This window comes from Drosophila subpulchrella, chromosome X, assembly GCF_014743375.2.
Source record: "Drosophila subpulchrella strain 33 F10 #4 breed RU33 chromosome X, RU_Dsub_v1.1 Primary Assembly, whole genome shotgun sequence".
In the NCBI taxonomy this organism is placed as follows: Eukaryota; Metazoa; Arthropoda; class Insecta; order Diptera; family Drosophilidae; genus Drosophila; species Drosophila subpulchrella.
In genome coordinates this window covers 1135025-1150395 of record NC_050613.1, presented here as the reverse complement: position 1 = coordinate 1150395, position 15371 = coordinate 1135025, and the positions used below count along the sequence as shown (strand labels likewise).

The 15371-nt window shown below is 36.7% G+C and overlaps 2 protein-coding genes across 5 annotated transcripts in view; one reads left to right on the top strand and one right to left on the bottom strand.

Annotated features, from left to right (window-relative positions):
* Positions 1 to 15371, top strand: part of LOC119558262 (chaoptin) — a 412604-nt gene that overhangs the window by 146416 nt on the left and 250817 nt on the right. The window lies entirely within an intron of this gene.
* The window catches only part of LOC119558267, a 95228-nt gene that overhangs the window by 12706 nt on the left and 67151 nt on the right, over positions 1 to 15371 (bottom strand). The window contains exon 6 of one of the 2 annotated variants that reach the window (XM_037871617.1): positions 14347 to 14481. The exons of the other annotated variant lie outside the window; for it this stretch is intronic. Within the exon in view, the coding sequence (XP_037727545.1) occupies positions 14378 to 14481 (104 nt within the window). The 3' untranslated portion in view covers positions 14347 to 14377. Of the gene's footprint in view, positions 1 to 14346; positions 14482 to 15371 lie in introns of those variants that run through there. 2 annotated transcript variants of the gene reach the window in all.

Sequence of the window (15371 nt, the reverse complement as noted above, 5' to 3'; positions counted from 1 at the left end):
GATGTAAGTTCAAATTATGAATATATTTAACTTTTTTTTTGTGAAAATACTTTTGACCACCCTTGTATATATGTGCAGTGTGTATCTATGAATTCGAAGATCGCCGTAACGAATAGATACACATTCCTGCGTAAATATGTATGTATGTAACCGCAAAGTACATTACATACATATTACATATTATATTATTAGGGATGTACTTACCTGATTCAATAAGCACTAGCACCTTGCACTGAAATATTTGTCTCTTTTACGCAATGTCGAGCTCACAATGATTTATCGATAACTGCGCTTGCTTGCACGATAGGCGCATTTCGAATTTCGAAAATAAAAATACAATTATTGGTATCGACGAGACCCTGGATTTGGTCAAAATGACACTAATTAGGATCAAAAAGATTTTTCATACAATGTAGTATACTTTTAGTGTCATTTTCACCCACAATTATCAAATTGACACTCGAAGATTTTTTTTTGGGTGTATCTAAGATCACAGACTTCACACGGACAGACGGTTAGACGGACATGAATAATCTTGATGCTGATCAAGAACTTATCAATGTGGACGACAGTCCACGTAGTGACGAATCGAACCGATAGTGTGCCCGTGGGGAGTACTATGTATATACAGCCTCAGCATTACAAATCTGCTATGATAGTTCGATCGAATTAAGTTGTAAACCCAGATGCGTAGATAGGGGTGACGAATTTTATTAAGTTTTTACTTAGGGGAGTCATAACAAAAAATAATATGAATTTTAAATTCAATAGTCAAAATAAATAATGTTCGTACCCAAGGTTCCCAAAAAGTGGCTGACCAGTTGCGTTGCGAGTCTGCCAAACGCATAGGAGAAGCGAGCTCGATGTTGACTACTGATTTCAGATTTGAACCAATTGTTAAGCGGTTTCGTAATTTTCATAGCAAGGTTAATTCGGAACTATTTGGATCAGAGGAGTAAGACTCTCCTGGTCAAAAATATTCAGGTCATGGAAAAGGCTCTTATCTGATAATGACATTGATAACCCATTCCCTAATGATCATATGGCCACTCAGTCTCCCCCATCGGAGACCTCTAACTGCCTCCAGCATCCTGTGAGTAGTAATCGTACAATAACATCTAACAATAGAGGTGGAATTTTCCAAAATTGTAGAGAAATTTGTGGTACTGATACTTCTTTGACCAAGGCATCTAAATCTGACCTCCGTCCTCCCGCCATTGTGATTAAGGGTGTTATTGATGTAAAACTCCTTATGAATCTCATCAAGGCTGCTACAACCAATATAAGATTTAAGATAACTGGACCGGCTACAGTTGGGTGTCTCCTCTCGATGGTGATACATACAAGATAGTTGTGGAGTAATAATATCCAGTTTAGCTCTTGGCAATTTAACAGTGATCGATCTTTCAGAATCGTAGTCAAAGGCGCCGCTGGTCATATTGTCCGCAATGTTCACGACCCCCTGGTAAGAACAATGGATACAGACCCAATGTATAATATCTTCGTTGAGCTAAATAATGTTAATGTCTACGACATTAAGTCGTTGGCATATCAGCCAATTACTATAGTCCCTCCTGAACGCCGAGATGAAGTTGTTAGGTGTTGAAATTGCCAGAATATTGGACACACAAAAACATACTGTTTCTTGCCTCCCAGTAGCGCTAAATGAATCTCATGAATCTCGAAACCCTGTTTGCCCCGCTAGGTCTCAGAATCAATCAAAGTGCGGTTCCAACCTGCGGTTCCAAACACAATGCAGGCTACCCCAAATGTCCAGCATTTCTAAAAGAACAACCAAAAAACAACCCACAGTTTAATTTTTACCTGCCTCTCTTCCTGCTTAGAGTGCTTGGGGCTCTTCTATACATTCATCGTCTTCTGGTTCCAGCACTTCCAATTTAATGCAACGCGCACCCGAGGCTCCTTGGTCTAGTGCTGGCTTTGAACTACTTATCTCCCGTATTGACCAAATAATGTCAATGATGTTGAAAATGATGGAGATTCTTATTAACCAGTTTACCGGCAGTTTAAGCATTCGTTTCTCATTTTGGAACGCCAATGGTCTCGCTGGCAAAAGTCTCGAGTAAGAGCACTATGTTACCGCCAGTTCAATTGATGTTATGCTTATAAACGAAACGCATTTTAACAGTCCCTCGTAAATCTATTTATATTTATATGTGTCCAGCATGACGACAACATGATCAGTGTCAATCAAAAACAAATATTTTTATAACTTCTTAGAAAACTATGTAAGATACATAAAGATGTATTTTCTTTTAAATTATTTCATCTACTTTTAGTCTGAACTCTGGAAATTGCACCTACACATATATCTTATCTTTTTGTCAGCGTTATGCACCCGTACATGAAACTTTTCAATAACATTGTAATGTAAACCGAAATATTAAATTGTCTCGGTAGAAATCCATTAAAAAAGGGTAAAATGGAAGAAGGGGTCAAGAACAATGACATAACTTTTGCCTGACGACAATGACAGTAGGGGATCGTATCCATTTGGCACACGACGTGTGAAGGGGAGGGTATGGGCCGAATTACAGCCCGATCGTGTTACGATCAAGCGACAGCTAAGCTTCTAGGGCAGTGTGGATAGAAGACCGAAGAACCTTACATGTTATATCCACTTTTCAGGCACGATAAATTTATTCACGTTGTGTTGTAGAGGGAGTGGTTTCCAAAGAACCCATCCCAAATCCGACGAGCTTAGCCGGCAGCCAGCGCGCCTGCTCAGGACGCAACTCCCTCGCCCCCAGTCCTTGTCAGGACTAGATTGCGCAGGAATCTCAGGAATCTGCATGACTAATCCCAGCATTACAGCTCTTATAGTTTTCGAGATCTCAGCGTTCTTACGGACAGACGGACATCGACTCGGCTTGTGATCCTGATCAAGAATGTATATACTTTATGGGGTCGGAAACGCTTCCTTCTGCTTATTACGTACTTTCCGACGTACTCTACGAGTAACGGGTATAAAAGTGGGACAACAATATCATATAGCTGCCATAATTGGATAATTAATGTCAAAACATTACAAAAACCGTTATATTTTGTTTTCGGTAAACATATACGGTAATAAATTGAAATGGGACGTTATCCTAATACATCTGTAATTAGTTTTGAGCTTCCTTCTGCTTATTACGTACTTTCCGACGTACTCTACGAGTAACGGGTATAAAAGTGGGACAACAATATCATATAGCTGCCATAATTGGATAATTAATGTCAAAACATTACAAAAACCGTTATATTTTGTTTTCGGTAAACATATACGGTAATAAATTGAAATGGGACGTTATCCTAATACATCTGTAATTAGTTTTGAGTTTTTTAAATACCGGAAAGCTTATGATCTACAATGCTCCCACGGGATCGACATACAAGGGTATTGAAGCTTCGGCTTGCTGAAATTAGTTTCCTTTCTTGTTTTACAAACCAATTATCAAATGGGAGTTCCATTCACTTTTTCTGTAATACTCATATCACTGTGGACGGCAGTACACGTAGTGGCGAAGCGCGCAAGAGAGCGTGCGAAGACAACTACTATATATAGCCGCAGAATTGAAAATCTGCAATTATGGTATTGCAATTGAATGGTATTGCAAAAACTAAGAAGATTGCATACCAAGACTTTCGAAATATAGATTTGTTTGGGAGAAAAAGAGGTGAAAGTGTAAAAGTAAAAATTTAGAAAATTTGAGCTGCTGGATACGGTGGGGATAAAAGCCCCCGGCTGTTTAGCTAGTTTTATTCTTACTGAGACCGGCACGCTACAACAGTAAATTTACGTGTAGGTAAATAAATATTTACTGTTGCGGGCCGAAATCATAAATTTAATATAGTTTATTTATTTTATCGAATGTAATATCATTTTTCGTCACAATTGTTGATATCAGAAATTTTTGTTAAAGGCGCGTTCGCCACTACTTTTTACCTCGTTAAGAGGTGTTTTTGTTTGATATAAGATATAGCATTACATCAAATTTTTCGTGCTCTTAATAATTTTTTTATTACAAAAAGTTTTAGTCGATAACAGACTTCTAAATGCTGCCCTTTTAATTAAAAAACCAATCTTATAAGAATTTGTTCTCATCAAATTACTGTCGTATAGTTTTAGGCATTTAAGTAAGAAATGAAATGCTAAACTGAAAAGGGTTGCACTTTTTATCGCTCAATATCTTCGAAACCGTAATTCTTATGACAAAAAGTGTTATATATAAAAATTTGAGGAATCTCAAGAACAATAAGATTTAAAATTTAAAAAGAAATCGTTCAAACCAATTTTGAGAATATAGTCAAAAAGTGGTTTTAAAAAAACGTTTTGCTCTAACTCTAAATCTGTTATAGTCCGAAAATTTCAGTATAGGTGAAGTGTTAAACAAATTGAATTGAAAAGGTAAAGGATCTGTCATATAACACGACTCTGTAGCAAAAATTGCTTAAAAACTATAAGCCTTTAAAATCTGTCTTTTTTTGATTTGCCGCTAAACTAGCGGGCTTGTCCAAAAGTCGTAGAAAAAAGTTTTCTATCTCGAGCTACCTAATATACCCATAAGGCTCGCAAGACCCAAAAATCAAGAAAAGGATTCATACAAACACAAAAACAAAGGGTCAATCATTTTCATTTTTGGAAGAAGAAGAAAATCTCTTTTAGTACAAATATGACTAGACTTTAGAATTATTCATTCTTGATTGTAGACCGAAAGGTTCTGAAACCTATTATTTTCGGTCTTGAAAATTCGTGCTCGAAAGCTGCATTTTGTTTTTGGGTTCTGTATTTTCAATGCAAGGCGAAGTTTTGACACCGAAAATTCTTGATTCAAGCACAAAATAATTGACTTTTCTTCTAAGTGCAGAGGTGGGTAAAAGTGGAGTCGGCGATTTATGAAATCTCTTGCTCTTATAGTTTTCAAGATCGCAGAATGCGGACAGACAGGCAGACGGATATGGCTACATCTACTCGGCTAGTTTTTTTATAGGGTCGGAAACTCTTTATTTTACCATTCAGGTTATTTTCAAGGAATACAATATACCCTTTTACTCTTCGAGTAACGGCTATAAAAAGCAAAAGACTGGAAAACCGATTCCACCACTTGGTCTGGGGATGTTGCAGACTCTCCAAATCACTCTGTCCTATTCTGGGCCGTCACGTGCGCACTTAAACATCGGCGTGATGGTATTTTGTCCAACGAAGCGCACAGATACTACATATTTACACACGTGTATCCACAAAAATTTGTGCTCACATGTGGCGATGTGTAAGTGTTCGCCGGGCATCTATCACAGTTGGTTCAGAATCAATAAAATATAACTTTGCGTGCTGATTTCAGTAAGAGCCAGAGGCCACAAAAAGGCACAAACCTCTCAAGGTAACCTGACGCAAGCACCCCAGCCCCCAATCACCGATTCAGCCCTCAACAAATAGGGTACTCCCACCGCCCACGGCCACCTCCGCGATTGCCACCCATTCTTTGGCCAAATATATTCATAAACATGGCCAGACAACATCGCAGCCAACAAGCGAGTGACAGAAGCACGTGCATCTGTCTGTCTCTGCGTCCCGACACACGGAGAAAAATATATATGTAAATTTTAAACGGCAAAACTTTTTTTAAAGATGAATGTTATTTCAACATATGTAAGTCCCCAATTACTTACAAATTTGGAAAGAATGTGACAGGTAGAAGTTTTTGGTAACTTTAAGCTCATCATTTATAGAAAAAACATGTATTTATAAAGTGGCTGTCAAAAACCTACAACCAATTAAAAAAAAAGTTGAAATATTCCGGTGTAGTTTTTAACTTAAGATATTTAACTTTTGAGACGTAATGTATCATGAGCGGTTAGCAGAAGAAACTTAGTAACTGATAACTGACCCATCAGCGATCCGTGTTTTTGTTCTACCACTGAACGCGGCTATTGGCGAATTTATAAGAGCTCAGAAAAGACAAATATAGGTTTGACCTTATCTGGAATTTGTTTAGTTAGTATTCAAACACACAAAACTTATTTTTTTGCCAAAAGTTGTTTTTTATCTATAAAAAATAGTAACAATATCTTTACAAATTTTCTCTAATGGGGCTGTACATATATTATGTAATCAGGATTTCAACGAAATTAAAAAAAATAAAGAGTGACACTTTTCAAATGCTTTGACGACTTAACTTACCAAGAATCCGTCTAATATAATTTAACTTTGAGGTCCTTTTTCTCAAAATCCTTGCGTAAGGGAATTTTACGTGAACATATGTACTTCAAAACGGGGATTCAAAGTTAAAAAGATTTTCTAGCACCCATCAAGGTAAATAAAGGTCCAATCCAATAATATAGTAAATACCATTCTTAGTCGAGTTTGGCCCCAGTGTACAGTTTTTATGTGGTTTGAATGGCTGGGTGCGGAGGCGTTTTGTCCCTGTTTAGGGATTTCCGCTCGAATGCGAATTTGATATGCGCAATAAAATATTAAAAAACCTAAAACACCCAGCAACACGCGGAGAATCGACAAAATTGTTTTTAAAGCGCGTAATTCAGCTGACAAGGATTTGGGACTCGGCATTCAGGGTTCAGTATTTCAGTCAGTTGGCCACTCGTGCACATATGCAAATGAATGTGTTCGAGTGTTCTGGTATAAACCAAATGAAACCCCAAAACCATTTGCCAGGGTTTTCCGCTCATTCAGAACGCGATACGAATGGAAAATGAACTCTTTAAATGGGATTCAATAGCATAGAAGCCTCCGTACTCCATACTCCAACCAACTCAAAATATATCCAAAAATACATATATGTACTTGTGTGCTCGTTTGGCGTCTTGAATTGCATGTGCTGTCGCTCAAATGACAGTGAATCTAAACTGATTTTGAGTTGCCCGCAGAAAGTTGTGGCGCTGCTATTTGGGCCATCAAAGCGAGCCAAGATTGCCATCGATTGCCTTGATTTCTACGAATTTACCAAGCGAAAAATAATAATTCAATTGCCGAGATTGACATATGGATTGTCATAGTTGTAATATACAAGCATACTAGATCTCTTTTTTACTTAAAATAGATTTCAAACTAGTTTCTATTCTATGTCAATAATAAAATAGGACCCCAAACGAACGGAAAAGTCTACCAGAAGCCAAAACGGCTTGACATAGAAATAAACAAAAACAAGGAAGAACTCTATAGTCGAGTACCTCGACTATCAGATACCCGTTACTCAGCTAAAGGGACCAAAGGAAAATGGAGATATGCAAGAAGCAAGTGCGCCACCTACCGGCGGTAGACAGATTTAAGCGTTGTGGGCGTTAGAGTGGGCGTGAAAGGTATTGATGAGACCAATACATTTCAGTTAAAATTTTTTATCTAGCACGAAAATTGTGGGCGCCACAGGCTTGGGCGGTTTGTGGGCGTTCGAGTGGCGTGGCAAATTTTTTTAGATCAATCGATAGGTATTGACGAGACCAATACATTTCAGTTAAAATTTGTTATCTAGCATGAAAATTGTGGGCGCCACAGATTTTGGCGGCTTGTGGGCGTTAGAGTGGGCGTGGCATATTCGAGTGACAAACTTGCGCTGCGCTCAAGCCTACGGAATCTAAATCTGAAATCCCGTTTCTCTATCTTTGATACTTTCCGAGATAGCCGCGTTCATATTTACGATTTTTTTAAGTTTGTGGGCGGCTTGTGGGCGTTAAAGTGGGCGTGGCAAACTTTTTTTTAGGTCAATCTCAGGAATCTGCATGCCTAATCCCAGTATTGTAGATCTTATAGTTTCCGAGATCTCAGCGTTCATACGGACAGACGGACAGACGGACATGGCTAGATCGACTCGGCTAGTGATCCTGATCAAGAATATATATACTTTTACTCTACGAGTAACGGGTATAATTAAGAGAAAACGCCATAGTCGATGGCCTCGACTATCAGACACCCGTTACTCAGCTTATAGGAGTGCGAGAGGGATGGAGATATGCCTAAAGCAACTCGGTTTTTTTTACTAACACACCTAGCCAATAGCGCCACCCCTCTTCTTCTTCTATAGCGCCACTTACAGCGCCCCTAGCGGCTAGTTGGTTTTTTGTAATTAGTTGGTGGCTATTAGTGAAAACATATTGTTTGCTGCATGTGGTGTGCAATCTCGATTGAATTGCAAGATATTGATTATTATTTGGTTATAACTTTTTTGTGACTGGTCCTATTTCAATAATTTTTGTCATAGAGATAGGTACTGATAATAAGAACAATCTCTCATTTAAATGTCGGCGCTAGACAAGTTTAAGTGATATAGTCGTTTGTAAGCGTTAGAGTGGGCGTAGCAGCCTACTTGCGCTGCGCAGGAAGCCCATGAATCTGCATGCAAAGTCCCAAAACTCTAGCTCATAGTTTCCGAGATCCCAGTGTTCATACGGACAAACGGACATGGCTAGATCGACTCGACTAGTGATCCTGATCAAGAATATATACACTTTATGGGGTCGGAAGAGCTTCTTTCTACCTGTTACATACTTTCCAACGAATCTAGCATACCCTTTTACTCTACGACTAACGGGTATAACAAGATTTCACTAACATCGGCCACAGCCGATTTGCTGCATGAACATATCTCCATCCCTAGCGGACTCCATTGAATTTAATAACCACTGTGGACGGTAGTCCACATAGTGGGGAACGGGCACCAGGAGAGTGCGCGAAGGCGCCAACTATATATGTATAGACGCGGAATTAAAGATCTGCAGTGGTGCTCTGATCATAACGAGTAATAAACCAATCGAAAGGTACTGCAAAAACTAAAAAGATTGCTTACCAAATCCTTAATATTTTGAATGTTTGGTTTAGGAGAAAAAGTTGTGAAAGTGTAAAAAATGAAAATTAAGCTGGTGGGTATACATGCCCCAGGTTGTTAGACTAGTTTTATTCATACTGAATGTCGAATGACATCTTATTTGTTTAAATCCAATAACAAGTTATTGCAAAACCAAGATTTTGGGGGTCTTTCCAAAATGAAAGTGTCCCTTTGTTTCTAAACTTTCTGGGTGTCTAAAGAAGCTAGTTTAGCGGAAAATCACAAATGTAGCTAGACTTTAAGGGGATATAAATTCTAAGCAACTAATGCTAAAGATGCGTGCTATATGTCGCTGAAAAGGTTACTCTATATGATAATCACGCTGCACTTACTTAAATTCTCTAAACACAAAACATTTAAAGTAATAGCAAAAAAAGGTTTTAACCACCTTCTGCCAATTTCCTCAAAATTGGTTCGAACGATTTATTTTAAAATTTCAAACTACTTTGTCATAAAAACTAATGTTTAAAAGTTATTGACTGACTAAAACTCAGTATGAAAAACATTTCAGCCTTGCCTTGAATGCCCAAAACAATGCAACATTGATGATACAAATTTCTTATTCGAATTTCTTAAAGTAAAAGAAACAAGAAAGGAAGTTAGCTTCGGCAAGCCGAAGCTTATATACCCTTGCAGCTATAATTATTAAATTTAAAAACACAAAAAATGATATTCCCAATAGTATAAGATAATATGTCAAAAAACACCGAAGCTATAATTTGTTTTATATTATTTTCCTACCAATTTTCCGATCGTTCCTATGGCAGCTATATGATATAGTCGTCCGATTTTGATAAAATTAAATTCGAAACTCAGAACTAATTAAAAAATGTTATTTCCAAGCGTTGGAGGTTATATGTTGAAAAACACTGAAGCTATAATTTGTTTCATATTATTTTTCCAAAAATTTTCCGATCGTTCCTATGGCAGCTATATGATATAGTCGTCCGATTTTGATAAAATTTAATTTAAAATTCAAAACTAATTAAAAAATGTTATTTCCAAGCTTAGGAGGTTATATGCTAAAAAACACCAAAGATATAATTTTTTAAAATTTTTTTGTCCGATTATTCCTATGGGAGCTATAAGATATAGTTGTCCGATCAAGCTGGTTCCGACTTATATACTACCTGCAAAAGATATAAGACTTTTGGGAAAGTTTCAGCCCGATAGCTTTAAAACTGAGAGACTAGTTTGCGTAGAAACGGACGGACAGACGGACATGGCTAGATCGACTCGTCTAGTCATGCTGATCAAGAATATATATACTTTATGGGGTTGAAAACGTCTCCTTCACTGCGTTGCAAACTTCTGACTGAAATCAATATACCCTCTGCAAGGGTATAAAAAACACTTGGAAGCTTGTCATCGACTAAATCTTTTTGTAATAAAATTTTTTTTAAATGTTTAACAAATACTTTTTTTTAATTCGTATAAATGTTTCTATAATTAAGTGCGATATACAGTTATCAAGTTGACTTGGCTTGGCCAAGGATATATATATATTGATTTTAATGCTTTTACAATAGCTGATATGAGCATTACAGCCAGTGGCGGATATAGAATTTGGTTTTGGGGGATATATAAAAAATTGTTGAGTAGAAATCAAAAATTTGGAAAAAAATACATATTACAAATCCTTTTTTAACCGAGTGTGGGATCTATCCTCCTGATCATTTCGTGGATCGCGAATGATTACAGAAAAGGTAAATTGAACTCCCACATTATAATTGATTTTTAAAACAAAAGCTTCGGACATCTAATAAAAACACCTTTTAACTGGGCAATGGGACGTGACGATCGCATCTTTAATTTATAAAAGTTCTGATATCAAATTTAGTGACACTAGACACTAGACGGAACTTAGTGTTCTATTCGCTTGTGGGTGTTAAAGTGGGCGTGGCACCCTGTTGAAACAAACATGCCTGCGCAGGAAGTCCCAACACTCTAGCCCTTATAGTTTCCGATATTTCAGCGTTCATACGGACAGACGGACTTGGCTAGATCGACTCGGCTAGTGATCCTGATCAAGAATATATATACTTTATAGGGTCGGAAACGCTTTCTTCGGCCTGTTACATACTCTTCGACGAATCTAGTATACCCTTTTACTCTACGAGTAAGGGATATTAAAATAAAAACAACAAACAGCAAATGGACTGTGAAATGCGGTGGCGAACTTGGCCCAAAAGTTGCGGGCAATTGGTAGGAAAATGGGGAAATTGCAGAATGCGAATGCAAGTCAGTCTGGTAGGCGCACAGTGGTCGTGACGCTTTATAGCTGACATAATTGTCAGTCAAGTTACTTTTAAATGCGCCACTTGGCAAAACTTTTGACGAAGGCAAATTGATTTTTGTTGATGCAGGCTTCATTCCTCCATCATCCCTATTTTCTCATCCATTTCCTCTTTCTTTTCCCCTATTTTCCACTATTTCTCCGTCACTTTTCTCCTATTTTCCCTTCATTGCTTTGCACTCCTCTTCGATTGCAATGAGCTGCTGCTGATGATGATGTCATTTCAATGCTCAGCTGGAAAAGTTTGCTCAAATTGCGGTGCCAACTTGCAACTTTCGCATAAAGTTTGATTCAAATTACCTTAGCGATGGGCGTTAGAAGCACAGCGTAAAGGGAAGGCCGTGCCGTGCCAGTAGTCCAAGCTGTTAGAAAATTAAAAGCGCTTAAAGAGATTCTCGAAATGATGTCAGGTTGTGTTACAAAACGTGAAAAAAAATGAAAAACACATTAACAAATAATGTAAAAACATAATTATAAATTGATTACAATAAATTTGGCACAAGTGTCGCCCAAGTGGCTAATTATTGGCCGCCGGGCATTACTTCCGTATTTAACTTCTTGAAGTCACAAAATAGTGTCTTGTGCGATAGAAAATGCTTGCAGGGATATTATGTGCCGACAGCTGACTTAGAACCTCCCTCTTCTATCCTCATCTCAACGCAAGGTATAAGAAATTGTTAAAATTAATTCATAGCTCTGAAATATTAAAACAATCGTATATCCCAGAGAACAAGAGAAAACGATCAAAACGATCGATCATAAATCCAGAAAAATAATTAAACATATTTTATGCATGGCCTAAAAAGTGTAAAATGGACTTAAAATTCATTTTTGGGTGCACTGCCTAAAAATTTATATTTTTTTACTTTTTGCCCTATGTTTTGGGTTACGAATGGCCTAATATTTAAGGTCATCGTGGGCCTTAAAATGATTGCATTTTACCTAAAAATATTTGACAGCTAAAAACCTTTTAAACTTGATGATGTTTACCTAACCAAATATTAATTGTATTGCTCATAATTAATCATTTTATTTATTTTTATTTATCTCTCTAATAATATTTTATCTCACTTTAAAAAAAAACTTTGTCCACCGTGGGAATCGATCCGGGCTCTTCCGCGCGAAAGTCCGATACGTTACTTAACTCACACTACCATGCGTTACATGGTGCGATTGCCCAATGGGTAAGGCGTCTGCCTCTGATGCGAGAAGAAGGCTTAGGCCAATTTTAACTAAATTCTAGGCCATTTTTGGGCATTTTAGGTCATTTATTTTTCTGGGTGTAGTTTTCTGACTTATATTCATTTTAAAATAAGGTAGGCGAATTTAATATTAGGAAATTGGATATTTTATTGTTTGAAAAAACTCGCTAGCTTGGCGGTTAAAAAACTAAAAACAGCTGAATTTCGTACGCCCGTAACTTGTGTTATGTGTCGTTGGAAAGGTGTATTGAAATACTGAGTACGCCTTCCTAACATGATTTGTCTAAATACCGTCGTTGTCGATTTTGATAAGCGTATCGAATGAGAAAAATTTAAAAAGTATATTTATTTAGTAGATCGTATAATACATTTTCGTTACAAAAGTTGTTTGATACACTAACACAACCAAAGAATTTTACACGAACAACGCACTCTGGAAAGATTGAAAATCCACATCAAAAATCCACACGAAAAATTTTGCCGTGCATTCCGATGTATAGTGGTTACTCATCTTGTAGTCTATATTATCCTTGGTATACATATTCCAGAAAGTTAAATTCTACCTTCAGCTCTGGTGAGGCCACGGCATTAAATATGAGTTTTGATCAAAATATGGAATAAATAACACGTTTCACCAGTATATTTCGGCTTTTATTGACAATAAAATAGGTTTTAAATTTAAGTTTTACTGGGGCGCAACATAAAACGTTAATGTATCCAAATGCCATTTTTAATCCTCATTAAAAAGACTTTTGGAAAAATAAACTCACATCTGGTAAGGCTATGGGATTAAAGTGGATTTTTACTAAAAATGTTATTGAGTAATTCTCAAATGTGTGCAAAATTGATTTCAAACCTTAATTTTACCGGGACTAAACATTATAAATAGCGTATGAGAAGTATTCAAAATTCATTTTTAGTCCCCATTAAAAGGATCTTTTATACACCGTTTATTTGCTATTTACAATTTATTTTTTTTTTTAAATTGCATTTCAGACTATGTTAGTCTTTCGCTAATAGCTCCATTAAAAATAACTTTAAATTATTTTTAAAATAAAATAACAACTAATTAGATAAATAACAAATTCTTCAACTTTGCAGTTATTTTTCTCTGAATCCTTTCTTTATATCCAAGGTGTCCGGTAAATTTTAGAGATTCGAACTCAAAAAGACCACAAAACTTCCTTTACCCCAACAAATTATTGATATTCCTTGACATTTGCCTAAATGCAAACTCTGCCTGAAAATAAGAAATTAGGACCGAATGTCATATCTCTAAAAGACCAGACATCCTTTCTTTGCTAATGCGAGGAACGCGTTCGCATATAAAATAATGCTTGACAATAAAGCCAAGACCGAAATGAGAAACTGGAAAGGAACAAGGACGCAACAACACTCCTTTATCCAAATATCACAATAAGGCGCAAACCCAAAAAAAAAACACCAAAAAATTATAAACACAAACTAAAGTTCCATACAAAAAAATTAGAACAATTTCGTGGCAGGCTTGCTCTTTATTTATTTTCGTTGGGCGCCCTTAGCCTCTGAGATGGCTAATGTCGTTGTTGTGGGCAAAATTCAATTTACTGCATGACTCCATACACACATACACACGAGTATAACATGCCCGTACACATACCAGGCAAAAACAAAAACAAGAGGAAAACGCGTTTCAGCCAGTGAAGCGTGTAGGTCTGCGTGTGCTGGCAGCTCTGTGAAGCATATAATCGACAAAACACACACAAACACCCATATCCGCCTCACCCATGCCGCCACACATATTGCGCATACGCTGGGCATATTGCGTATACGCAACCTACACAATAACTTCGCCAGCCATCCAATGCCAACCCGCCTAAAGCCAACGAATATTGCCAGTGACAACATCATAAACTCAATATTCAATCCATTTGACTTTTCCCTTTCTGACCTCCTAAAATCCCACGCATTTTTTCCGGAAGAACAAGGGTGACAATTGGAGGCCGGGCTTGACAATGGCAACAGACTCCCTTGCTATTTGTTTTCTTTATTTTGTATTTTTAGCATAACCCATTGCCCCGTGAGTTGCTTAAATGAGGTAGATAAATTGCTCGTATCATTTGACATACGGAAGGATTACGAAAAATGGAATGGTACCTGGAACCTGCAAAGAAAAGATTTTTTGTTTTTAAGCTTTAAGATTATTTTATAATGGAGTAGTGGTATTTTAAAATTTATTAAATTATATAAATAACTAATGCAAAGTAAATATATTTATATACTTTTAAAATATTAGATATTATACCTGTTACTCAGCTAAAGAGAGTGCGAGGGACATTGAGATATACAAGCAGCGGCTTGTGAGCGTAAGAGTGAAAGTGAAAAACTTGTTTTATTTAACTTTATCGGTGTAAAAAGTAAAGACAAGAAATTATTAATTCAAATATGTATAACATTCTAAACGTCAGTTTCCTTTAAAGCCTTATATTCACTATTGCGAGTATTATTATTATTAAACATTTCTTGACCCATTGTGTTTCGTAAGTGCGATTTCATCCTCCATACTGTGGGAAATGATCGTTCTGGAATACACTCGGAAAAAAATTCGTTCGAAAAGTTCAAAAATTGAGCCCAGTCAAATAGTGCGTAAGCCCGTTTGTGGACAATTTGTGGACTTTGTATACCCTTGCAGTTATAACTATTAAATTTAAATCGAAATTCTATAAAATACACAAAAGTATATTTCCAATAATAAAAGATAATATGTCAAAACACCGAATCTATAATTTGTTTCATATTATTTTTCCACCAATTTTCCGGTCGTTCCTATGGCAGCTATATGATATAGTCTTCCGATTTTGATAAAATTAAATGCGAAACTCAGAACTAATTAAAAAATGTTATTTCCAAGGCTAAGAGGTTATATGTAAAAAAACACCAAAGATATAATTTTTTAAAGTTTATTTTTCCGATTATTCCAATGGGAGCTATAAGATATAGTTGTCCGATCCGGCTGGTTCCGACCTATATACTACCTGCAAAAGAAAGGAGACT